A 24,130-nucleotide genomic window follows, 5' to 3' on the forward strand; every position below is an offset into this window, starting at 1 on the left:
GCGAGTCCTTCCCCAGTTTGGGCAGGAGGAAGGACTCACCGGGCTGGGAGGATCATGCAGACCGGATAGTTCTGAAGTCATTGGCAGACAGAGAGTCACCTTTACCTCGCCTGGTAAGGGAACAGTAGAAAAATGGAGGCAGGACCAGGAGTCGGGGGTGAGTGTGTGGAGTGTGGAAGCAGTGGCCCTTCTGCCCCAGCTAAGGGCAGAACCATTCCAGCAAATCAGTGTGCTTGTCCCCTATCCCCGAAGGTCAGGTATCTACCGAAGCTTTGCCTTAAGCTAACTTCCTACTCCCAAATATCCCCATGGACTTTTGAGTGGGGAAGATCTGGATTCTAAGACTAGCTCTCTGAGTATTGGCAGGTCTCCTTGAGTAACTTACCTTCCCTCTGCCTCAGTTTCTAAAGGGTAAAGGGGGAAACAGTTACTATATGTCAAAGACTCCAACAACGCACCTGACACGTAGTAGGATTCCGCAGTGACTGCCCACAGATTGATACTGCATAGCTTTTATCCTATCCTATCATGATTGGTTTCCATGTCCCCCTCCCCATTAGACTGTGCTTCTTGAGGGTAGGACCTTGTGTGTTTCATTTCTGAACTGGCACACAGTAGGTACCTAATACTTGTTTATTGAATGGATGCATACAGAAATGGATGAATGTCAGTTTTCTTCCTTAGGTGTGGCTGGGAAAAGCAATCAGGTGGATGGCTTTAAGGGGTAGGCTACCTGCAGTCACTCAGCCTAGCCTAGGGTCTGTGATTTTGCCTCCTACACCCAGAGAAAGCCAGAGCCTTAGAGATTGTCCAGTATTTTTCTTACTGCACAGATGAAGAAACTAAGGGTCAGAGAAGGAAAGGCATTTGCCCAAGCTCACATAATTTGTTAATAGAAAAGCCAGGATTGAGAATCAGAACTCTGGTTTCCTGATCTCCAGCATAGGGCAATGTACACACTTCTTCGCTTCTCTGGGGCTGTGCTTCTAAGGAAGGAAGATGGTCCGTGAAGGTTGGTTCCAATGTTCCCTTCTCTGCCTTTCTCACACATAGCTCCAATCCTTTCCCTTTTGCCCTATTACACCCAGGTTCATTTGGTCCGGCCTCTTAAATCTGGCTCCTGCCTTAATTCCATCCAACTGGGAATAAGGATCTTCTTAGGGTTTTGAGACTCAATTTCATAGATCTTCCTAGGATGGTTGGTGGTGGAGGTGGAGGTGGTGGCGGTGTGTGTATGCGGTTAACAGGGCTAGGAGTGGGAAAGGGATGCGGGGAGCCCCTGTTGCTTCTCCTCTTTGGGGGGTGGTTATTAGGTAGGCTTGGGGAAGGCGGAGTTTGGGGGGCTGGGGGCGGGGCTCCGGCGTTGGGAGGAAGAGGGGGGGCGCGCTGGCTTCAGCTCGGCTCAGACAAAAGGCGGCGGCGGGAGCGGGTGGGAGGCGGAGCGGCGCCGCGCGGGCCTCAAGGTGACACCCGCCCCCGGCCCCGGCCCCCCCAGCCCGGCCCCTCAGCCCGCTTCCCCACCCCGAGCCCCTAGACCCTTACCCCCGGTGCCCTTTACAGGTCCCCTCCCCCCGTGCGGGGGGTGGGGAGCAGCGAGGGCCCCGCCCCTCCCGTCCCCTTTCCAGGGCCCGCGCAGGATGCCCCGGGCCCCCGGCAGCCCCCCGGGAGGCCCTGAGCTCGACGCGCCCCCTCTACGCCATGTCCCCCCCTGGCTCGGCCGCGGGAGAGAGCGCCGGCGGCGGCGGCGGCGGTGGCGGCCCCGGGGTCCCGGAGGAGCCCACGACAGCGGTGGCGGCGGACGAGGGTCCCGCCCGAGAGGAGGTAAGAGCCAGAGAGGCCCCTTCCCCGGCGCGGCTGCAGGCGGGCCCGCATCCCCCGCTGTGCGCGGCCCCCGCCGGTTCCGCCGCAGCGCGGCCGGCGCCCCGCACCCCGAGCCGGCCGCTGCAGCCGCAGTCTCGCGCCGCTGTCCCCACCCGGCGGCGGGAGCTGTCCGCCGTGGCGAGGAAGGGGCCGCGCCAGGGGCGGGGCTCGGGGGTCCTGGGCAGGAGGAGGGGCCTGGGGGCGGAGCCTCGCGGACCCCGGGCGGATCCGGGTAGGGAGAGTGGCCGGGATCCTATATCGCGGAGGGGATGCTATCTTGAAGGCCAGGAAGAGCGACTTGTAGGGGCTACAGAGGCAGTAGAGTACTCGGGGAAAATGGTGGTGTTACCTGAGCTGGGGTCCTGAGAAGGTCAAATGTGTAGAGAGGCGACACCCACTTAACCCCACATCCCGCCCTGCAGCCCCCACTCCGTCACTGGGAGTGTGTATGTGTGTGTGTGTGTGGGGGGGTGCACCTCTCTCTCTCTCAATGTCCATCCCATGCAGACCCCCGGCCAGGGGGACCTGAGCCCAGGAATCCTTCAGAGTGCTGGTACTAAGGATACCGTCCTCTGAACCTGGAGACAAAGAGACTGAAGAAAGTACCAGGAGCACCCCCGTCTCCCATACACACCCGTGCAGACACACGCACACTGCACTAGGGCAGAAGCACACAGGCGGATGGGCCTGCAGGTAGAGTCCCTCTCAGATGTGCTCTCATTGGGACAAGCGCACACCCAGGGAGATGCATGTATACACCCCCCACCCCAAAGAGAAGGCTCCCTGAAAGGCTCATGGACCCTAATCTGGTTTGTTTATGCTGTGTGGTGTTTCCTAGCTCACCTACCCCTCCACACTTCCAGACTTTCCTTTGATTTCACACTAGGTCCAGGGCCCACTGCCTGTTACTGTCCCCTTCTTTTCTATCCTTTTGTCCCTTCCCCTGGCTAACCTCCAGGGGAATTGAAGGAATAAATCAGGATCTCAGCAGGAGGGTGTGTGTTAGGTCCCTAAAGCTACACAGCACGGAAGAGGAGTGGGAAAGCCCAAGCACCACCAGAAATCCAATTCAATACCCACCTATTAAGTGACTATTGGGGGCCAGCACCATCATAGGCAGCCAGGGTGTAAAGAGATGGGGCCCTGCCCTCAGGAACACCCAGTCTAGTGGCAGACCCAGACATGTAAACAAGTCACTGAGGCGACCGTGGGACAGGACGCGCCAAGTGCTTTAAGAGGATAACAGGCCCTGGGAGAGCACCAAAAATCATTCTCCCTTGACAAATGACTGGGCTGCAAACGTCTTCTTTCGTACCTTCCAAGTCCGTCCTACATCCCCTCTCCCCAGCTACATGCCTCTGCCTTTCTACAGATTTCCTCCAGGGCTGCCTTCTGCTCAGGAACACCAGTTTCCTCCCTCCCATCTTGGAACAGGGGAAGGATGTTAAGGTGCAGGAGGGAGACTCACAGGGGGCCTGGGGTACAGAACATGGGGAAAGAGACAGGGCCTGGGGTTTCCTGGGGGCCCCCTCCAGAGGAGGTATGGGCTAATTGTGAGGGACGTGGCAATGGCTGGGTCAGAGAGGAGTGGTTTCTCCAGAACGTAGGACCGGAAGAGTCTGCAGTAAGGGCCCCACCTGTTAATTGGGAAGGTGACGTCAATGGAACACCTGGAAGGGGTCTGGGCTGGGGATGCCTTTGCTGATGCCTGTCTGTCTTCCCCTGTCTTTCCCTGTCTTCCCCTGTCTTCCCCATCCACACTCTCTGTTTCATTGCCATCTTGTGTCTGTCCTTGGGCTGTTTCTCTGGGTGCCATCCTATCCATCTGTGTCTTTGCCCCCTGGGCCTCCTCCCTCCCTCTCCGGTGCTGATCCTTCTCTTTTGCTTTGGGATGTCTGTTTGCACTTCCCTGTTCTGGCATTCTGGGCCCTTTTCCTGTCGCCACGGCTCACTCTGGGTCACTTCTGTATTTATCTCTGGTCTTCGGCACCCCTCCCGGTCTTACATGTTCTCTCCACATCCCTGTCTGTCTCTGCCTGTCAACTGGTGCTGGCTGGCCTCTGCCCCTTTTCCCCGGATCCACCTCTGTCCTGGGTCCTGCCTGTGTCTCACTTCCCTCTCACCTCGGACCCTCTTCCTGTCCCTCTGAGCAGCAGCGTCCCATCCAGCCCTCTTTCACCAAGTCCCTCTGCCGTGAGTCCCATTGGAAGTGCCTGCTGCTCTCCCTGCTCATGTACGGCTGCCTGGGGGCCGTGGCCTGGTGCCATGTCACCACGGTGACCCGCCTCACCTTCAGCAGCGCCTACCAGGGCAACAGCCTCATGTACCATGACAGCCCCTGCTCCAACGGCTATGTCTACATTCCCCTGGCCTTTCTGCTCATGCTGTATGCCGTCTATCTGGTGGAGTGCTGGCACTGCCAAGCCCGCCATGAGCTGCAGCACCGTGTTGATGTGAGCAGTGTTCGGGAGCGCGTAGGCCGCATGCAACAGGCCACGCCCTGCATTTGGTGGAAGGCCATCAGCTACCACTATGTTCGCCGCACCCGCCAAGTCACCCGATACCGCAACGGGGACGCCTACACCACCACCCAGGTGAGGACCTGGAGGGGAGCACGGGCCAGTCCACTTGGGAGGTGGGGTGCACATCTGCTCCAATCCTGCCTGACAGTCCCCAGGGGGAGGAGCAGAGGTCGCAGTGAGCTCTTGTGGGCACTGCAACAGGACAGTAACAACCACCACAATAATAACATCAAACACCAGCAGGCAGGCTGCTATAAGTAGTCTACAAACATCAAATCGTTTACTTAACCCTCATAATAACTCGATGAAGTAGGTAGCTCTTATCCCCATTTTACAGATGAAGAAATTGAGGCTTGCAGAAGTTAAGTCACTTGGCCTAAGTCAAACAGCTAGTATGTGAGGGAGCTGGGATTTGAACCCAGGCAACCTGGCTCCAGGGATTCTACTGTTTAGTGCTTAATTGTGGGAGTCCACATGGAGAGTGGCAGTGGTAGGGATGGTCAATCGGCACTTCCTGGACCCTCCAAGATTATACATATTAAAAGCCCTAGAGGAAGAGGAGGAGATTTTCCCAGATGAGTGTGACCTCCCTCTCCGTACTGGGATGATTAAACAGAAGCCTGGGGCCTTAAGAATCAGGAGGAAGACTGGGTAACAGCCAAGATGGGAACAAGGAGACCAGAGACAAAGGCCTTCAACAGGGAGCTCCCCTGGAGGGCCCATTTGAAAACATACTTGGAAAAGGGAAGGCAGGCAGGCTGTGGTGATGAAGGGCAGTGTGGAACAGTGGAAGCAGGGGCAGAAGCAGCAGACAAGCTGGAGGAGCAGTTCGTGGCCACGGTGTGACCCCCAGAAAAAGCAGGGTTTAATTAAAATTAGAACGCACACAGGTAGGGATGAGGTCGACTCCTGCTCTCATCTCTAACTCACTGATTAAGCTGAGGGCCTCAGTTTCTCCATAAACCAGATTAGAAGATCCTACCCTGCTCCAACCGGGATCAAAACCTGGATCGGCTTAGGGTCTGACCAGGCCATGAAATCAGCAATAGGGCAGACGAGGGTGAGCAGACTCCTTCCCTGACGCCGCAGGTCTACCATGAACGAGTCAACACGCACGTGGCGGAGGCTGAGTTCGACTACGCGCGCTGCGGTGTCCGCGACGTGTCCAAGGCGCTGGTGGGGCTGGAGGGCGCGCCAGCCACGCGGCTGCGCTTCACCAAGTGCTTCAGTTTCGCCAGCGTGGAGGCCGAGAACGCATATCTGTGCCAGCGCGCGCGCTTCTTCGCCGAGAACGAGGGCCTGGACGACTACATGGAGGCACGCGAGGGCATGCACCTCAAGAACGTGGATTTCCGCGAGTTCATGGTGGCCTTCCCGGACCCGACCAGGCCGCCGTGGTACGCCTGCTCGACGGCCTTCTGGGCTGCAGCGCTGCTGACGCTGTCGTGGCCGCTGCGCGTGCTGGCTGAGTACCGCACGGCCTACGCGCACTACCACGTGGAGAAGCTCTTTGGCCTGGAGGGCCCAGGCTCGGCCAGCAGTGCGGGAGGCGGCCTGAGCCCCAGCGACGAGCTGCTGCCCCCGCTCACCCACCGCCTGCCGCGGGTCAACACGGTGGACAGCACGGAGCTCGAGTGGCACATCCGCTCCAACCAGCAGCTCGTGCCCAGCTACTCCGAGGCGGTGCTCATGGACTTGGCGGGGTTGGCGGCGCGCGGCGCGGGGGGCGCCGCGGGCGGGTACGCGCCCACCTGCCGCTACGGCGGGGTGGGCGGCCCGGGCGCGGCGGGCGTGGCCCCGTTCCGGCGCAGCTGCGAGCACTGCCAGCGCGCTGTCAGCAGCTCGTCCATCTTCTCGCGCAGCGCCCTGAGCATCTGCGCCAGCCCGCGGGCCGGCCCGGGGCCCGGCGGAGGGCCGGGCTGCGGGGGCAGCCGCTTCTCGCTTGGCCGCCTTTATGGCTCGCGGCGCAGCTGCCTGTGGCGCAGCCGGAGCGGGAGCGTCAACGAGGCGAGCTGTCCCACGGAGCAGACGCGGTTATCGAGCCAGGCCAGCATGGGGGACGACGAGGACGACGACGAGGAGGAGGCCGGCCCGCCGCCGCCCTACCACGACGCCCTCTACTTTCCGGTTCTCATCGTGCACCGGCAGGAGGGGTGTCTGGGCCACAGCCACCGGCCGCTGCACCGCCACGGTTCCTGCGTGGAGACCTCACTGTGACCAATGGCCCGCGACAGGCCCATCTTCCTCCCTCCTGCCCTTCGCCGGACTGTGCCCCCTGCCTGTAGCAGGAGGAGTCACGATGATGACCAAGGCTGTGCTGGGCACAGCGGGGGGTGGGGCGAGACAAGGGTGAGCGGGACAGACCCCATGGGACTGAGACCCCCGCCTTCCCTGTATATAAAGAGACAGATGGGTGGGAGAGGGTCGGCAGTCTCTGGAGAATCCCACGGGGCAGAATCCTCTCTTTCAGCCCTGCCCTTGAGTTCCTAAGAGGATCTCTTCCCTTCCTACACACACACACACACACACACACACACACACACACACACACCACCACCACCACCACACCACTTAAGATTTCCCGTCCAGCTTTTCAACCAATCTTCTGACTGTTATGTGGCAACTGTGCTGTGGGCTGCACGTGGGCCTGGTCTCTGAGGTTCAGAGGCTGTGGGGAAGGGAAATGGGGCTTTCCTTCTTCCACTGCCAGGCTCCCCAGGGCCTCTCTCTACTGAGGGGGCGGTGGTTTGGTGAACAGCAGGGCTGGCTTCCAACCAAGCTAATGAATTCAGTGGGTCTGAGGCCAGGCCAGGTGTCAGCTCCTCATCTCAAAACCGAGACTCAGAACCGTGGAAAGGTTGCTGTCCTCTTGGCGCGTGCCCCAAAGATGGGGGTTTCCTTTCTGCCACTCTCACCATTGTTTATTTCACTAGCTCCAGGGATCTGGGTCCTGGAGAGACTGAGCTCACCACAGAGACGTCACTCTCCCCCCTCCCCTCCTCTCCCTGTCTCTGAAGAGCTGTTGCCAGGGGTGGGGGCAGGGCAGTGTACCTCAGTCCTGTCTCAGTCCTCTGGTCCCCAGCCTCCTTGCCTGGTTCTGGGAGGACCTTCAGACAGGGTATTATCCCCTCCGAGCGCATCCCTTAAAGCTGGCCAAGGTGGAGGATGGAGTGAGGAGATTGAGAGGCAGACCTCAGTGACAGAGGGGAGCTCTGGAAGCAGATGGGAGTCAGAGGAGAGGGCAGTGGAGGGTGGAGTGTCAGGACCTTCAAAGGAGGGTGTATCTTTGGGGAGTGGCCCACACATTACCTTTGTAGGGCTGGGGACCTTGTCACGAGCCCCAGTTGGAGAAATCCTCAGTGCCAGTGGCAGGGTCAGAGTCGAATTCTCTACATCTTGCCCAACCCCTCCCATCTCCCCTATCCCATGAGCCGAAGATGCCCTGCTGTGTGTCCCAGGGTCTTTGAAAGGCATTCTGCCATCACCACAGGGTCCTGGCCCTACATCCTGCTCCCCCAAAGCTCTGATGTTGCCTTTAGTCCTGGTGTGCTTCAGTGTGCATGTCTGTGTACAGCCCCCCTGCCCTCCCAACTCCCCTGGCTAAAGTTTTCCTAGCAGACTTAGTGCCTAGGCATTGGGCTCAGATTTCAAGCTGGAAAGGACAACCCTTGGGCCGCCTGACGTTGCTCATCCCTGATGCTTCTCACTTCGCCTGAGCCATCAGAGCCCCTTCCCACCCCCTGCAGCCTCTGCATCTTCCTCCAGCCCAGCGAGGCCTGGACCCACCAAGGGCATGGCCTCCACCTATGCAACATCTCTGGCTCCCCTGCCCCCCTCTCCTGAGGGGACTTGGGAGGCACAGATTGTGGGGACACCACAGTCTGTGATGGCCCGTTGTGGTTGAGCTTTATTTTCCTGTGGAGATGACTGCATTGGGAAGGGAGAGGAGGCCGGAAAAGGGGAGGCTGGGGCAGGAGGGAACAGCTGCCCATTACGATTCCCTGGGCAGTGGTGCCCACCTGCCTGCTAGCACTGAACCTGCCTGGACCCTGAGTCTGTGCTCCTTGGGGGCCTGGTGGTTGGGGCAGCCCTCTCCTCTAAGCGGACATCTGTGAGGTACAGATGGTGAGCTGTGGCCTCAGGCCCCAGTTCTTGGCCAGCTGGCATCTGGATGTCTTGCCCTTATATGGGGGCAGCCTGGCCACCTCCTGGCTCCAAGGAGGGAGGAACTCAGCTCCTCTGACCTCAGTTTGTTTCTGAGATGGATCCTGAGCTGGGAGGAGGTAAGGGGTGGATTGTTATTATTTTTGCCTGTATTCACCATTTCTGCCTAGGTATTCTCACACACACAGCCTAAGCTCCCCCCCACCCCCCACAGACTTAGAAACCAATTCTCTGGTCTATTTCCTTGGTAGCTTTATTGATTGCCAGGGAAAAGGAAAACCAGAAAAATTAATTAATCTCTAAAATTAAACTTTACACTGAATGTTCTTGTTTCTCTAATTAGAACCTCTGCTAGCAGCTGTGGCTATGTACACACACACACACACACCCTCACACCTACACATTTGCACTCTAGAACTGTCAGAGGGTGTCAGGCACAGATAGACTAGGTTGCCCAGACAGGCACACATGCGCAGTCACTCCTAGGCCCCTTTGGTGCTCTGCTCAGAGCCTGCTTGTTGGAAGGAGTCCCCAGAGAGTAGGCAAGCCAAGGCTATGGTTACAGCCCATGACCCACCCTTTGAAAACAAATCTGGAGTTTCTGGGGCCCCTCCGCCTGAGGATGATGGGAGATGAGGCCCGGCCTGAGTCCACCAGTCGGGTCTTGTGGCCCTGTGCGTTGATGTGATTTCTGTGAGTGTGGCTCCGGGGTGGGCAGCCACAGGGTGACAGCAACTTGCGGAGGGCACCTGGAAAGCTCCATGTGTGCTGGGGACAAGGGCTTGTGGGGTGGGCTGGGCCTGGCTGGGGAGAGGATAGGTCTCTGTCAATTGGGTGCATCACACTGTGGCCTTTCTGTTGTGGATTTCCAAGCGCAAAGATTGTACAAATCAAACCGGTGGATAATAAAGTTTCGGATGACTCACTGACTTTCCTTTCCAGCGTGGCACTTCTGGCACCATTTCTCCTTCCCATGAGAAGCTCTCTGGGGAGTCCCTCCTGTCACCTCTGTTACCCCCTTCCCAGGCTGTGGGGAAGGGTTAGGGATGTCACGGCCTGTAGAACTGGGTTACTTAAGCAGAGCTGAGTGATAGGGAGGTGGTGTCTACAGGGGTGAGGGTGAGAGAGCCAGGCAAAGTGCAGCTGTAGGCAAGGAGAAAGGGTGTGTGTGCGAAGGTTAACAGGCCAAGGATCTGTTCAGTCAAGGGGAAAGTGGTGGGGTCAGGGGCATGGGTGGCACCGTGGGAAAGTCTGGGCAGGCACAGCCCCTCAGAGTTCTGCCTCTCCCTAGATGGAATAAGTCAGTTATTTCAGGGGCTCCTGTAATACTTTCTCTCTGGGTAGGGAGCTGGGTGCCACTTAATACCCCTCTCTCCCCTATCCTAGGCCTCCCTGCTTTATATCTTACGCACACAGTCCTTGATCACACCCCAAGGATCTTTGTGGTTCCCCCCCTCCCCCCATGGACCAGTGCGACACTCTGCAGCAGGCATGGTAGGGGCATGAAATGAGTACTGCCCCACACTGTCCCCATCTTATCCCACAGGGTTCTCAGGGCCCTTGGCGATGAGTGGTGACATGAAGTGGCTGGGATTCAAGGCCCGCTGGCGGGCTTCTTCACGGTTGGCACAGAGGGCCTGGCCAATGAGGTACTCGCTCTCCTGAGCTACACCAGACAGGCGCAAGTCAAACTCCAGAAGGGTCCTGTTGTCCGACATGCCTTCCAGGAGCTGTTTCCCACCGTCCTGGGAGGGGAGGACAAGAGAAGGGCCAGTTTTTACCTCATTACCGAGGATCACACGCTTGTGTGCACACAGACACACACTCACAGATCTTTTATAGAGATGTGACTGGAACAGGAGTTTCACAAAACAGTTCTTAACATATTTGTGTGGCGTGCTGACATTTTCTATTCTACTCTGTCCTATGTGAGCTGCAGCAGCCATCTTGGGACCACACGAGGAGCACCAGAGAGGCCATGGTCACATGGCAGGGATGGGCAGAGCGGAGCCTGGCACTGAGCCAAGGAATCTTCCAACCCCAGGACCCCCTATCCTGGGGGCTTCTGATAATAGCACATAATGAATATTCCTTTTGTTTAAGCTGATTCCTGGCTAAGCTCTCTGTAACTTGTAGCCAAGAGCACACCCTCTGGAGATTGTGAGTGTGAGCAAGACTGCCCTATGGGGAGGTTTGGAAGAAGGTGCAGGGCCCTAACCGGAGACCACAGAGGGCCCTCTTCACTGCTCCCATAACTTCAGCCCCTGCTGAGTTGGGTGGGTTAGTGATCTGTGGTGGCGCAGTGGATAAAGCGTCCATCTGGGATGCTGAGGTCGCCGGTTCAAAACCCTGGGCTTGCCCGGTCAGGGCACAAATGGAAATTGATGCTTCCTGCTTCTCCCTCCCCTTCTCTCTCTCTCTCTCTCTCTCTCTCTCTCTCTCTCTCTCTCTTTTCCCCCAATCTCTCTCTCAAAATGAATAAATTAAAAATTAAAAAAAAAAAATAATAATAAAAAGAATTTCATGTTGGGAAGCAGAATGCTGCTGTTCCATGGCTGTGGCCCAATAGTGTGTTGCAAAGTCAATGTGATACAGAAGCATTTATACAAAAAATAAAGTAGATGACAAAGGAAACATCAACAGATATACCAAGCAGTAAAAGTAAATTTCAATTATATCATATTCATGTATATGTTCACGAGGTATTCATGTAAACAGCGTTTCTTATTCTGAGGCTTGATCGGGAACATTTGAGTGACACTCTATTGGAAAGGACCTCGGCTTTCCATCAGTCCTGGAGTTAAGCACAGCTCTGCCACTGATTGGATGCTCTCGGGAAGCTTACTAATATCTCTGAGACTCAATTTTCTATCACCCGGAGTAACAGTGACAGCTAGCAATTACTGAGGATCTAGCTAGTGCCTGCAATGGTTAATTGCTTTACAAGTATAATTCATTTAATCCTCTCAGTAACAACACTTAAGAGATAGATACTATTACTGTCCCCATTTTACAGATGAGAAAACGAAGGCCCAAAACGTTTAAGTACAATAGCTTAACCAAAGCGCTATATGGCAGTGCTAGGATTTGAATGAGGTGAAGTCTGTGATGTTAACAATCACCCAGTAACTACCTCATGGCGGTTGGATTCCACCCACACCCTCAAGGCCCCAGGGCCTCTCCTGGGCCTCCCCACCCCAGGGACTGCAGCCTACCAGTCCTATGTGGTTGCAGGACAGGTTGATGCTGGTGAGCGCGGTGTTGACGGAGAGCACCTGGGAGAGGAGCGTGGCCGTGGGCTCAGACAGCTCATTGCCTCCAAGGTGCAGCGTGGTGAGGCACTTGTTGGTCTGCAGGGCATGGGCCAGCGCCTGGCCGCCCTCATCCTCGATGCAGTTGAGGCGCAGGTTGAGGGCAAGGAGGTTGGTGTTGTGTGCCAGGGCGTGAGCCAGGGACTGGGCGCCAGGCGCACGCACCTGGTTGTTGGCGAGGTTTAGCACACGCAGGCGGCTGTGGTTCAGCAGCTTGGCGGCGGCACGCGCACCACGGTCCCTGATGTGGTTGTGTGACAGGTCCAGTTCCTCCAGGGCTGGGTGGTCCAGAAGGCTGCGAATTAGGATGCGTGCCTTGTCGTCATCCACCCTGCTCCGGGTCAGCCGAAAGATCTGTGGGCAGGTAGAGTCCATCACACCTGGTAGCCTGGGCTAACCTGCTTCCCTACCTAACTTCTGCAGGTAGAAGGGGAGCCACTGGGAGGCCTGAGCTTCTTCTGCTCACCTTCTGTTGGCACCTAGCTGGCTCTGGAACAGAACAGGTTCACCTAGCGTGGCAGAACTGGTGGCAGGTGGTAGGGAAAAGGTTCTCATTTCTCGAGAAATGACAAGGTGCTGCTAGAATGTTTCATAACTACTATCTCTCACCCTCAGCATCCTGGTGAGGTACAACAAGTGCTCTCCATCTTACAGACAGAAAATACAGGCTTAGGGTGGACCTGTCATCGCCCAGAGTCATGCCGTGCTTAAGCTCAGGAGGCAGCTTTCGAATCCAGGTCTCTCTGCCCCAGCAGCCCCTTGCTCCACCCTCCTCAGCTGGCTAAGATCTGCATGGCAAGGAGAGGAACTTTTTGAAGGAGGCTGCCAGGGTGAGAACCAGGAAGAAAGTGGGAAGGGTGAGAACCAGGAAATGGATGGGAAGAAAGTAAAAAGATTTTTTTTCAAAAAAGCTGCTAATATTATGAATATGGACGATGGGAACCCCTACCCCTTTCGTTCTCACTGACTCGTTCCACTCCTTCCTCTCCCCTGACACCTCGGAGCGGCTGGCCTGTCCCTTCCCTCCCTGTCTTTCCGTCCTCTCCTTTCTTCACACCTCCCCTTAGCCAGCTTACAATCTTCTGTCTTTCTCATCTTTTCATTGCATCTGTCTGGCAAAGCTTCAATCCTGGATCCAGCCCACTCTGTCTTCTGCATGCCTGTGCCCAGGCAGCTGACATGATGGAACATTTTACGTGACAGAACTGGTTGGTTTCACTGGAACCACCAACGGGCCCTCAATGCTGTGTGCCGATTCCACGCTGTTTCTCTGGCCAACATGTCCCCTCACAGTCTACAACAACTGCAGCCTTCTCCCGTCTCCTCAAACTGCAGGGGCCACCCCAAAGCCTCCTTTTGGCAGGTAAATCTCCTCCCGCCTCCACTGCCATTGGATGGGAACCCCCGCTTTCCTATACCAAACACAACATCCCACCACATTCACGCTTCCCTCTGCGCTGAGCCGGCTGCCCACCTCAGTCCCGATTCCCACCCTTCCTGCCTTCTCAGGAACCGGCCATGGTCAATGACCGGTTGCGTCCTGTCCTGGACGCAACACATTTCTTGCAGCTGAGAGGAGATTTACATTGGTTTTCTATACTTGCAAACCTCTCATCTGTGTCTGCTCTACCTTTCTCCCCTTTCGCAGCCAAGTTCTTGAAAAAAGTTGATCACAGACATGCGATTTCCTCACTTCTCACTCTCTCCGTGAGCCGGTCTGATCTGGCACTCCACTGACATAGTCCCCTCCCCCATAACCTCCATGTTTGCTAAATCCAGTCCTCAGCTCCGTCCCACCGCCTGACTGCTCACCCCCTCTTTTTGAAATGCACCCTCTCTTGGCTTGGTGACACAATGCCCTGTCCCCTTTTCTTTCTTCTCTGATTTCTGGGCAGGCTCTCCTTCTTCCAAGCAGAATACTGGGACATATTTATACTAAAAAACATCATCCAATATGTATTTGGAATTCAAATTTAACTGGGTGCCTTTTCTCCCCTAAATCTGGCAGTTTTACATTCACATGATTGCTGATTAGTGTCTTTGATCGCACTAGACAGCTCCAGAGGGCGCAAATGGTACAATTTTGCTCAATGCTGAGTCTTCAGCACCTAGGACAGGGCCCGGAGCGCAGATGTTCGTTGAATGACTAAATAGCTGGTGGACTGGGAGGGTAGTGCCTTGTTCATCTCTGCCTCCCCAGAACCCAGCTGGATTCATAAAAGGACACGCGGTCAGCGAATAAGGAAATGAGAGGAGGGAGATGACAGTAGGTAGCTGAGAAAGGAGAAGTGGGAGTGGGAGGGACTCAGAGATGCTGAGAACGGGAAATGCTGGAAGGCTGGGGGAAGACGGCACCTTGAGGGTACGGCAGGCCTTGATGGCAGCCGCCAGGGAGTGGCAGTCGCGGTAGGTGAAGAGGAAGAGGTTCCACTCGAAGTTCATGCCACAGTCCTTGACTCCATACACCAGGTCCAGCTCCTCCAGCTGGCTCAGGCCAGCCACCAGGTCACCCAGTTGGTAGTGGTCCATGGTGAGCTCCTCCATCTCTCCCTCGCTGCCGGAATCGGACTGGTCCCCGCTTTGTGGCGGGGACGGCAGCTGCACGGGCGGAAGGAACTGATCCACGTGGACCCTGCGCACGTAGCTTCTGCAGAGCGGCAGCAGGTCGAGGATCACGGCAGGGTCCGTGGTGCCCGGGATGAAGTGCTTTATCAGATTCTCCAGGTGCCTCTCGAAGAACGTGCGTTTCCAGCTGCTGCCGTGGTGGCCCAGGTGGCTCACAGGCCAGCGCTGCACACAACAACGGTGCCAGTAGCTTTCGTCGTCGATCAGGTTGGCGGTGATAGCCAGCGGCAGGTCAGGGGACAGGTGGCTGAGGACCTTCCTCTGGTGCTCTGGAAGCAGATGCTTCAGGATAGGATTGTCTTTAGGAACAGAGGAAGGAAAGCAGGAGTCACCATTTTGGGGACACCACCACCTGGTGCTCTTGGCTGGGCCTGCCTGGGGCCACTGAGGAAAGGGAAAACCCTCCACTCCCCTCAGGGAGCCCCAGTCTGAGAGGGGAGACAGACTTTACTCTCTGGGAGGCTCAGGCTAAGAAGAAGACACAGCCCCTGGGTTTTGGGTTTTCCTTGCCCGAAAGTTGACGTCTTAGCATCTAGTCTCAGGAAGCCCCAGTCTACGAGGGAGTCATAGGTCCAGCCCTCAATCATCACTTAGTCTGGTAGAGGAGCCAATCCCTGATTTCAGAGGCTTCTACTTTGATTTGATTCATTCATTTCAAAACAACATTTTTTGAACACCTGCTATGGGACAGACACTGTTCTAAGTGCTGAGTGTATAAAAGTGGATGAAGCAGAGGAAGCCTCGGGCTTTTATGAAGGGAGGCGGACAATAAACAAGTCAAATGAATATACTGTAGGTTTGGTGGTGACAGATGCTATAGACAAAATGATGGCCCTGTCCTCAGAGAGCTGCTCATCCAATAGGAGAGGCTGGCAACTTGTTTTTGAGAAGGATGAACATTTACAGTGCAAAGTACAGAACAAACCAAGAACCCGTACACGCCACGGAAGACTCCAGGACGGTACATGTCTGTCAACTGGGGAGGGCTTTCTGGAGGAAGAGGCAAATAGGGTTTGGGCTGGGTGTTGTTAAAGAGAATAGAAAAGATGAGACGGCATAGGCATGGAGGGCAGGCACATTGTGGGTAGGAGTCTAGGAGGACCTGGAAGTGGGGACCACAGGAGAAACTGTCCCAGCTGCAGGGGTTGAAGGGAAGTGCTGAGTGGAGATGAGGGCTCTGTGGGGGACGGCAGGGGCTGTCCCGAGACCCAGCCTCTGAGCCTCTCCCCCGGGCAGGCCCCACCCATTCCGCTCCACTCCTGCCCCAAGCAGGAAGAGACTCACTCTGGAAGTTCTTGACAATGTGCTGAATACAGAGCTCCGTGAGCAGGGGCACAGTGGCCAGCGACCACTCAGCATCCTCTGCGATGATCCTGCGCATTAGATACACATTGGTCCCAGAATGCGGAGCCTTGGGCTTCACAGGGGGTGGGATGACTGAGGCCTTTGAGAACTTCGAGCCTGATCTCAAAGGTTGGCCTGCAGTCGAGGACTGGTCCTCGGTAGGGACGATGGACCGGCTGTGAGCTGTGGGTGGCACTGTGAGGGTTTCCTCCATGCTGGTGACTGACAACCTAGAGGCAGGTGACCCCCTGGTGATGGTCTTGCGACAGGAAGTTTCTCAGACTGGTAGATCCTGATGCTGGTGGGAACCTGGAGCCAGAGGAGGGGTAGAGGTGTTCCTTTGGAGGGTCTCGGTAGGCATTTCTCAAGAGAGGCAGCACAGAATGGCTCTGAAGGTTCAGCCTTTGGGATCGAACAGATCCAGGTGCAAATCTCGCTGACTAGATGTGTGGCCTTGGGCAGGTTACTGAACCTCTCTGAGTTTCAGATGCCTCCTCTGTGAAATGACGGTAACAGTTACCAATAAAATGACTCGGAGGAGGCACTGGCCGGTTGGCTTAGCAGTAGAGCGTCGGCCTGGCGTGTGGGAGACCCGGGTTCGATTCCTGGCCAGGGCACATAGGAGAAGCACCCATTTGCTTCTCCACTCCCACCCCCTCCTTCCTCTCTGTCTCTCTTTTCCCCTCCCGCAGCCAAGGCTCCATTGGAGCAAAGATGGCCCGGGCGCTGGGGATGGCTCCTTGGCCTCTGCCCCAGGGGCTAGAGTGGCTCTGGTCACGGCAGAGCGACCCCCCGGAGGGGCAGAGCATCGCCCCCTGGTAGGCAGAGCATCGCCCCTGGTGGGCGTGCCGGGTGGATCCCGGTCGGGCGCATGCGGGAGTCTGTCTGACTGTCTCTCCCCGTTTCCAGTTTCAGAAAAATACAAAAAAAAAAAAAATGACTTGGAGGAGTGGAGGAACAGCCCAAATTTTAGATAATAATAACTACATGGCAATGACAAGCAATTGCTGTATACTGGGCAGTATTTTTAATATTCATATGAAATCATTTAATCCTTGAGAAAGACTTTTTGAGATAGGTGCTTGTACTATTCCCATTTTTATGATGTGAAACTGAAGCACAGAGATCTTAACTGACTTTCCCAACATCACACAGCTTAAAAATAACAAGAATGGACTTAAACTCAGTCTATCAGGTTCATATTCTCACCTCTGCGTTGTACTGCCCCTCCTAGGGTAAGGGGTAGGAATGTGTATTGCCAAAAGACCAAAGTATAATAATTCAAAACAGCTTCCTGCTATAAGTATTTTAAAGAATAGCAACTTTTGGCCTGGAGGATGGGTTGAAAATAGTACTGCCCAACAGAAATGTAATGCAAGCCACATAGATTACTTTAAATTTTCTAGTAGCCACATTCAAAGAGTGAGCAGGTAGCCCTGGCTGGTTTGCACAGTGGTAGAGCGTCGGCCCTGTGTGTGGATGTCCTGGGTTCGATTCCCAATCAGGGCACACAGGAGAAGCACCCATCTGCTGCTCCATCCCTCCCCCCTCCTCTTTCTCTTTCTCTCTCTCTCTTTCTCTTCTCCTCCTGCAGCCATGGCTTGATTGTGGTGAGTTGGCCCCGACACTGAGGATGGCTCCATGGCCTCTGCCTCAGTCGCTAAGAAGAGCTTAGTTGCTGAGCAATGGAGCAATGACCCAGATGGGCAGAGCTTCACCCCCTAGTGGACTTGCTGGGTGGATCCTGATAGGGGCACATGTGGGAGTCTGTCTTTCCCTCCCCTCCTCTCTCTGAATTAAAAAAAAAAAGGTAAACAGGTGAAATTAATTTTATATTTAACCCAGTATGTCCAAAATGTTATCATTTAAATATGTCATCAATGTAAAAATTATTGAGATATTTTACATTTATTTTTTCAAATGAAGCCTTCAAAATCTTAAAGTAGCTAGTGGCTACTGTTTTGGACAGTGCAGCTGAGAGAATAAGGGAAGGGGGAACTGGACCGACTCTGTCCAGGGTGCCAGCACCTTCTCCTCCTTCCCTCTAAGAGCTGGATCTCGGGGCCCCTTCCTTGAATCTCCCCAACCCAGCCTTCTTTCTAGTTCTCCAGCCTCCCAGCATTCCAGATGGCAGCAGGAAATTGTGGGAGGTGAAAAGGCAGCTAAATCTGGGGCTGAAGAGAGAAGACAGAGGATGTATCTGGGGCTGGGGACACCCCTCCCATTTGTGCATTCCTGTCCCTGCCCTGAGAAGGCAGGCCCAAGTGGGGCAGCCCAGCACGCAACAACTCCTCCAGGCAGCGTCCCTCCCCTCAGGTCTGCGCCCCGACTTGGGGCCCTGTGTAGTGGCTGCTGGGGAGGAACACTCAGAGCCAGTAAAGGTGTCCTTGGCAGGTGGAGGAGACCAGATGGTGCTCCCCACCGACCAGGCACCTCAAGGAGGAAGAGTCTGGCTGTGCGTGTCTGTGGGTGAGACAGAGAAAAAGAGAGAGAAAGAAAGGGGAATTGTAGGCAAGATATCTATGTATTTGTGACACCCTTATGCAAATCAAATGCAAATTCACAAATTGTGTCCAAAATTGTGGAATAACCAGCTGGTGCTTTCTGACTAATGGCCCCTCAGAGGGTGTGGCCAGGAGGGCTGTGCTGCTTAAAGACATCAGATGACTTTGCATTTCTGGCTTTGCCAGTGACTTGCTGTGTGATCTTTGGCCAAGTTACTTAACCTATCTGAGTTTCAGTTTCCTTATCTGTAAAACAGGATAACAATAATATTTGAATAATACTGATAATATTTGGAAAGAGCACTGGAGGGTGTGTGTGGAGGCTGTTGACACTAGGAAGGACAGGGGTCCTAGGCTGGGAGAGGATACTCCGGACACCTCCCGATTGAGCACTAACCTGAGACGGTGTCTTTGAGCGAGGCTCTTCCCTAGAGGCTCCTCCCAGAGGAGACGTGAAGGGCAAGGTGGCAGTGGCTGTGTTTGGGGCTGGAAGAGACAGCGGGGCCGGCCACCCGGGCAGGAGAAGAGGACAGACAGGAGACCAGTCTCGTTCCTGCTACCTTCACATATGGGTTTCCTCCAAAGTCCTGGCCTGATACGTCCATGTATTCCCCTCTGTCCCTGTGTACCACAAGGCACCCTGTGGGCACACCCCAGGGAGCAGGACCCAGCTTGGCAGGGGAAGCCCCAGGCGAGTGGCGGGCATTGCCCTGGAGCCGGCCCTCCAGGCATTACTCACAATCCCATCAGGACTCACCATCCTGGGAGGTGGGGCCTCTCCTTCCTCCTGTGGGCCACGCGCTGGGCCCAGCCTTGATGATGACTAATGCCTCGCTGTCTCAGTACCCAGCATCTCCTCCTGAGGTCTGGTCCTAATCTCTCTGACCTGCAGCCCCTCCTGGGCAGGCTACTGCAGGATGAGTCCAAGGGTGGGTCCCAGAGCCTGCAGCCACCTCCAGGAGGGGAGGAGGCAGAGGGTCCCTGCATGGGTTCCTTGTGCATGGCTGGTATAAAGAAGAGCCACTACCACCCTATGATGTACACAGAAACTTCCATAGACCATCAGGTCTGACGCTATTTGTAAGGCAAATGTTGAAACCATTAACCTCATGACAAGGTCAGAGTTGACTGTTTCTCACTTAATAACTTCCTGATTAAAAAAAAAAAAAGATATTACAAAAATATTTTTTGGGAAGAAAACTATTACCCAACACAGAGGATTCTTTTAAGAAGAAATTTGGTTCCAAATGATTTTTTTAAAAATCTATTATTAAAAACATAATAAGCCTGACCAGGTGGTGGCGCAGTGGATAGAGCATCGGACTGGGATGCGGAAGGACCCAGGTTTGAGACCCCGAGGTCGCCAGCTTGAGTGCGGGCTCATCTGGCATGAGCAAAGAGCTCACCAGCTTGGACCCAAGGTCGCTGTCTCCAGCAGGGGGTTACTTGGTCTGCTGAAGGCCCGCGGTCAAGGCACATGTGAGAAAGCAATCAATGAACAACTAAGAAGTCGCAACGCGCAAAGAGAAACTGATGATTGATGCTTCTCATCTCTCTCCATTCCTGTCTGTCTGTCCCTGTCTATCTCTGCCTCTGTAAAAAAAAAAAAAAAAAAAAAAAAAACCATAATAAAATATAAAATAAAGTATATTGAAAAGGATATGAACCAACTCCTTGCCTCCCTGTTATTAATGTTAGGCAGATGATATAAGCCCGACCGGTGGTGGCGCCGCGGATAGAGCGTCAACCCGGAACACTGTTACCGCTTTGAAACCCTGAGGTGGCTACCTTGAGTGCGGACTCATCGGCTTGAGCTCAAAAGCTTGCTGGCTTGAGCAAGGGGTTGCTGGCTCACCTCGAACCCAAAGTCTGATCCCTAGTTGAGGCACGTACAAGAAACAGTGCACAACTACAGTGAAGCAAATATGAGTTGATGCTTCTCACTCTCTCCCCCTTCCTGTCCTTCTCTCTCTCAAAAAAAAGATGATATAAGTTGTGCTCCCCCCCCCCCCGCAGGTTGTTACCCTGACGCCTGCCCTCTCAGCCACCACAAGCCTGCCACCCTCTTCCTCCCCTCCCACCTCTCTCTTCTTTCTCAGTCTCCAGCACAGGCTCCTCCCACTCTGTCCATTCCTCATGTGTTGTGGTTTCTCAGGGTTCTGTGTAGTCGGCCTGCCCCCCTCCTGGTGATGGATCACAGCTCTCACTCTCCTCTGGGCTGCGGACTCAGGTCCACTGGCCTTGACCCCAGTTCCCTCAAACTCAACTGTCCCGCAAGAGAACTCAGTGCCTCCCCTAAGCTGCTCCTGCTCCTGGCTCCCTACCTTGGCTGGGGTCACCATGGTCCAACCGGAGGCCTGAACCAGAAGCCAGGGAGGGCCCTGGCTGGCTGCTTTAGTGGATAGAGCATTGGCCCGACATGTGGATGTCTGGGGTTTGATCCTCAGGCAGGGCACACAGGAGAAGTGACCATCTGCTTCTCCACCCTTCCCTCTCCCCCTTCTCTCTCTCTTCCTCTCCTGCAGCCAGTGGCTCGATTGGTTCGAGCCTCAGCCCCAGGCGTTGAGGAAAGCTCAGCTAATTCCAGCATTGGCCCCACACGGGGGTTGCCAGTCAGGGCGCATGCGGGAGTTTGTCTCTCTCCCTTCCTCTCATTTAAAAAAAGAAGAAAGGAGGAGGAGCAGGAGGAGGAGGAGGAGAAGACCCTTCCACCCAGCACCCACAGTCTCCTCTTCCGCTGCTGCCTTGCCTCAGGACCGCGCTGTCTGCCCGGATGGCAGCTCCAGGCGCCCAGCACCTTGGTCCACCATCCGGTGTGGTCCTCGCCCTTCCAGCCCCCTCACAGCTGCCATGGGAGGCCTCCGTGCGCCCCTTCAGTGGCTCACCACTGCTCACTTCCTCAACTCGGTGTAGAAGGCATTCTGCGGCTGGGTGCTTTCTCTGCATCTGGAACACTCCAGGCTGATTCCCGCTGCCCAGCCTTAGCTCATGCTGTTCCCTCTCCTTGGGAATGCCTTTCCCACCATCTCAGCTCAGGAAGCAGGGCTCCTTTTGAGTCTGAGCTCAAGCTCCACTTTCTCTCTGAAGTCTTTCAGCCTTTCTTGTCCCCCATTCCCCAAACAGTCCCTCCCTTTATCAGACCCCTAGTACCTGGGGCGCTTCAGTGATCTGATGGACCCTTGTCTCCCCACAACCACACTGGACTGTGAGCTCCGCAGGGCGCAGGGACCGTCTGCTACTCATTTTGATCTCTGGTCCGCAGCTGATGTCAGCTCTGCATTAGGTGAAGTAGCTATTGTTTTGGGATGCCCATCCCGTTCTGATAATAAATTCTGGCCAGTAGGATTATCCTATGTCATCAGAGTGATTGGTTCAGGTGGCCACCTGATGCAAGCCAATCTGAGTCCTCCTGGGGGTTTGTCCAAGAGGAGGATGGCAGAAGGACACGTCCTTGAAGGCTATAGACCCCCCGCTGCAGGCAGCTGTTTCCCTTCCCGTGGAAAAGTCCTGTCTGCAGCAGCGGGAGGGAAGCCAGGTAGAGACCAGCAGGGATGGGAGGTGAACACAGCACCTGGCTGCCTCCCGTCCCGTCTTAGTCCCTGAGGTCCCCAGAACTGCCTGGTTCCTCAGCGGCTCCTTCCATTCTGAGACCTAACCTGGTGTCTTCTAACAAGTCCCTTTTGCCGAAGCTAACAGTTGGGATTCCTGCCCCTTTCTGAACGAAGGGTCCTGACCATTGTGATAGGCCCACCATCTGGTGAATTAAATTATAAGAAAAATTCTAAATCAGTAGATGAAACAGTTCACTGCGATGGCCGAAAAGGGCCAGAGACCCCCAGATTATTATACATAGGGCCTGACATCTAACTGTTGTGGCCTCTTCTTCTTCTGAAAATCCAGAGCCTCCAGTCTTACCTCCCCTCTCTCCAGCCACGGGACAGTGTCACCAACTGACATCTGCTCAGCACGGAACAGTCACAAGCTCCTCTTGGAGTCTTCTCTCATTTGAGTCTCACAAGCACTCAATAGCGGAGGCAGGGCAGGCTTCATAGCTCCATTCTACTAACGAAGGAACTGAGGACCAGCCCAGAAGATGACCGGCCCTAGGTCACCTAGGAGGGCCGAGGCCTGGGCCTGAGGGTGGGCTGCTGTCTCTGAGCTGTGTGCTGCTCTGTCACAGTCACTTGGTATGTCCCCTCCCCCACACTTTCCTACTCTCCACTCAGAAAGAAGAAAGCATGTTTGCTGGGAAGTAGGGTCCTATCCTCATGCAGAGAGGGCCTGTCAGTTAGGGCCTCCCAGGCTGGGAGAGCAGCCAGGCCTTGGCATCCCACTGTGGGAATTTCAGGCCCTTAACATAAGGCTTTCGACCCTGTTATATTGAAATGCACCCCACAATGAAATGAAATCTTAATATTACATACATGTGTATATATTCATGTTAACTTTGAAGTGCTTTTTAAAAATGCATCTTATTATTTCAGGTCATAGTCAATTATGAAATATATGACACTAATGTTGCAAATTTTAAACAATGTAGAAGTCATTTGATATATTATTCTGACAGTTTAAGTATACAGAAACTGTATATCCTCTTATCAGTCATCCACACCTCAGTGTGAGTGAGTTTCAGGTCCAAACACAAAGTGCGAAGTGAGGAAGGAAGGAAAATGTAGCACTAAATGGGAGAAGATGGGGAGGGCTCACAGGAGAATGAGAAGGCAGGAGACCTGTGAAAATTCCACCTACTTTGCAGGTGGCCTTAATCCGGCCTGGGCATCGCCAGTGTTCAGCTGAGACGGCAGAGGTGGCACTACCTCCCCTGGAGCCTGGAGGGATGGGTAGACATGCATTAGTCAGGGGCCCCGGGGCATCCAGACAGCCCCCAAGGCCCACAGAGAATATCCCCAGAAGTGACAGAGAAGTCATCCTACTCTCTGGAGCCTTCTTTCCCTGGGGAGCCTACAGGGCAGTTAGAGAATCCCAGAGTTTGGAGGCTGGAAGCGTGTTCAAGACTCTGGTCCTTCTCTTGGGCAGGAATCCTTTCTGACATTCTAGACAGAAGGCTGGGGCCACCAGGACTGAGTGGCTCTTGTGCCACCATCTAATGTCCCCACTAAGGGCACACCCTGCCCTCAGTTGGAGAAAGTGGGGACATGCCCAATGACCCTGACCTTAGATGGGGATGTGAGGACACGCCAAGTGACCTTTCATTTCCTGGATCCCATCTCACAGGTCCGTTGGGCTTCACATGCTACGCCTCCAGCATCACTCCAACCCAGCCCAGGACCACAGTCCCTGGAAAAACCCTCCTCCCCAGGTCCCTCCCTGTGTCCTCAACCAGGGTCCAGGGGCCTGAAACCACATTCAGGTTATAACTCAAAGGGTTAGGTGTTAAGGTCTGCACAGGTAATATAAATGATAAGATGCCCCTGTTTGGCCAGGGTTGTCCTTATTTTTGATGGCTTGTGTCTGGTGGACAAGTGATCTGGAAACCAGCATGTGCACAGCAGGAGGCAGTGTAGCAGCTGGCTAAGGACTCAGGGGTCAAATGGCCTAAGGTCAAATCTCTACCCTGCCCCTAGCATCTGAGAAACCTTGGGCAAGTCATTTTACTCCCACTCAGCCTCCATTTCTTTCTCTATAAATGGGGATGGTAATTAATGTAGCTACTTCATAAGAGTATCTAGGACTAAGGAGCTAATGTGTGTGAGGCATTTCATACAGTGCTGGGCTCAGAGCCAGCACTCAAGATATGTGTTAGATATTACGATGAAAATGTGAGATGCCTTACCGAAGT

General features: G+C 54.8%; 2 protein-coding genes across 3 annotated transcripts; one reads left to right on the top strand and one right to left on the bottom strand.

Annotated features, from left to right (window-relative positions):
* The first annotated feature begins 1,529 nt into the window (after positions 1-1,529).
* Positions 1,530-6,599, top strand: TMEM151B (transmembrane protein 151B). Its single transcript, XM_066251574.1, has 3 exons — positions 1,530-1,821; positions 4,014-4,454; positions 5,472-6,599. The coding sequence occupies exons 1-3, from the start codon at positions 1,699-1,701 to the stop codon at positions 6,597-6,599; spliced, it is 1,692 nt and encodes a 563-aa protein (XP_066107671.1). The 5' UTR covers positions 1,530-1,698.
* A 3,464-nt stretch (positions 6,600-10,063) lies between these two features.
* TCTE1 (t-complex-associated-testis-expressed 1) lies at positions 10,064-23,160 on the bottom strand. Of its 2 annotated transcripts, none has more exons than XM_066251597.1 (5): positions 23,080-23,160; positions 15,767-16,135; positions 14,213-14,781; positions 11,762-12,211; positions 10,064-10,291 (listed from the first exon to the last, which is right to left on the bottom strand). In XM_066251597.1, exons 2-5 carry the CDS (start codon positions 16,038-16,040, stop codon positions 10,082-10,084), a joined length of 1,503 nt encoding a protein of 500 aa, XP_066107694.1. In that variant the 5' UTR covers positions 16,041-16,135; positions 23,080-23,160; the 3' UTR covers positions 10,064-10,081. The 2 variants fall into 2 exon arrangements, with proteins under 2 accessions (XP_066107694.1, XP_066107685.1); XM_066251588.1 differs by lacking the exon at positions 23,080-23,160 and adding an exon at positions 18,728-18,815.
* Positions 23,161-24,130: the final 970 nt, after the last annotated feature.

The sequence above is a fragment of the Saccopteryx bilineata genome, chromosome 1 (genome assembly GCF_036850765.1).
Source record: "Saccopteryx bilineata isolate mSacBil1 chromosome 1, mSacBil1_pri_phased_curated, whole genome shotgun sequence".
Taxonomy (NCBI): Eukaryota; Metazoa; Chordata; class Mammalia; order Chiroptera; family Emballonuridae; genus Saccopteryx; species Saccopteryx bilineata.

What these genes read in the sequence shown, in the direction of transcription:
- TMEM151B (XM_066251574.1), top strand. Translation starts at nt 1,699, where the DNA reads ATGTCCCCCCCTGGCTCGGCCGCGGGAGAGAGCGCCGGCGGCGGCGGC. An exon ending in AGGGTCCCGCCCGAGAGGAG is followed by an intron (nt 1,822 to 4,013) that starts GTAAGAGCCAGA and finishes CCCTCTGAGCAG; the next exon opens with CAGCGTCCCATCCAGCCCTC. An exon ending in ACGCCTACACCACCACCCAG is followed by an intron (nt 4,455 to 5,471) that starts GTGAGGACCTGG and finishes CTGACGCCGCAG; the next exon opens with GTCTACCATGAACGAGTCAA.
- TCTE1 (XM_066251597.1), bottom strand. Translation starts at nt 16,040, where the DNA reads ATGGAGGAAACCCTCACAGTGCCACCCACAGCTCACAGCCGGTCCATC. An exon ending in AGGCCTGCCGTACCCTCAAG is followed by an intron (nt 12,212 to 14,212) that starts GTGCCGTCTTCC and finishes ACCTGCCCACAG; the next exon opens with ATCTTTCGGCTGACCCGGAG. An exon ending in CCTGCAACCACATAGGACTG is followed by an intron (nt 10,292 to 11,761) that starts GTAGGCTGCAGT and finishes CTCCCCTCCCAG; the next exon opens with GACGGTGGGAAACAGCTCCT.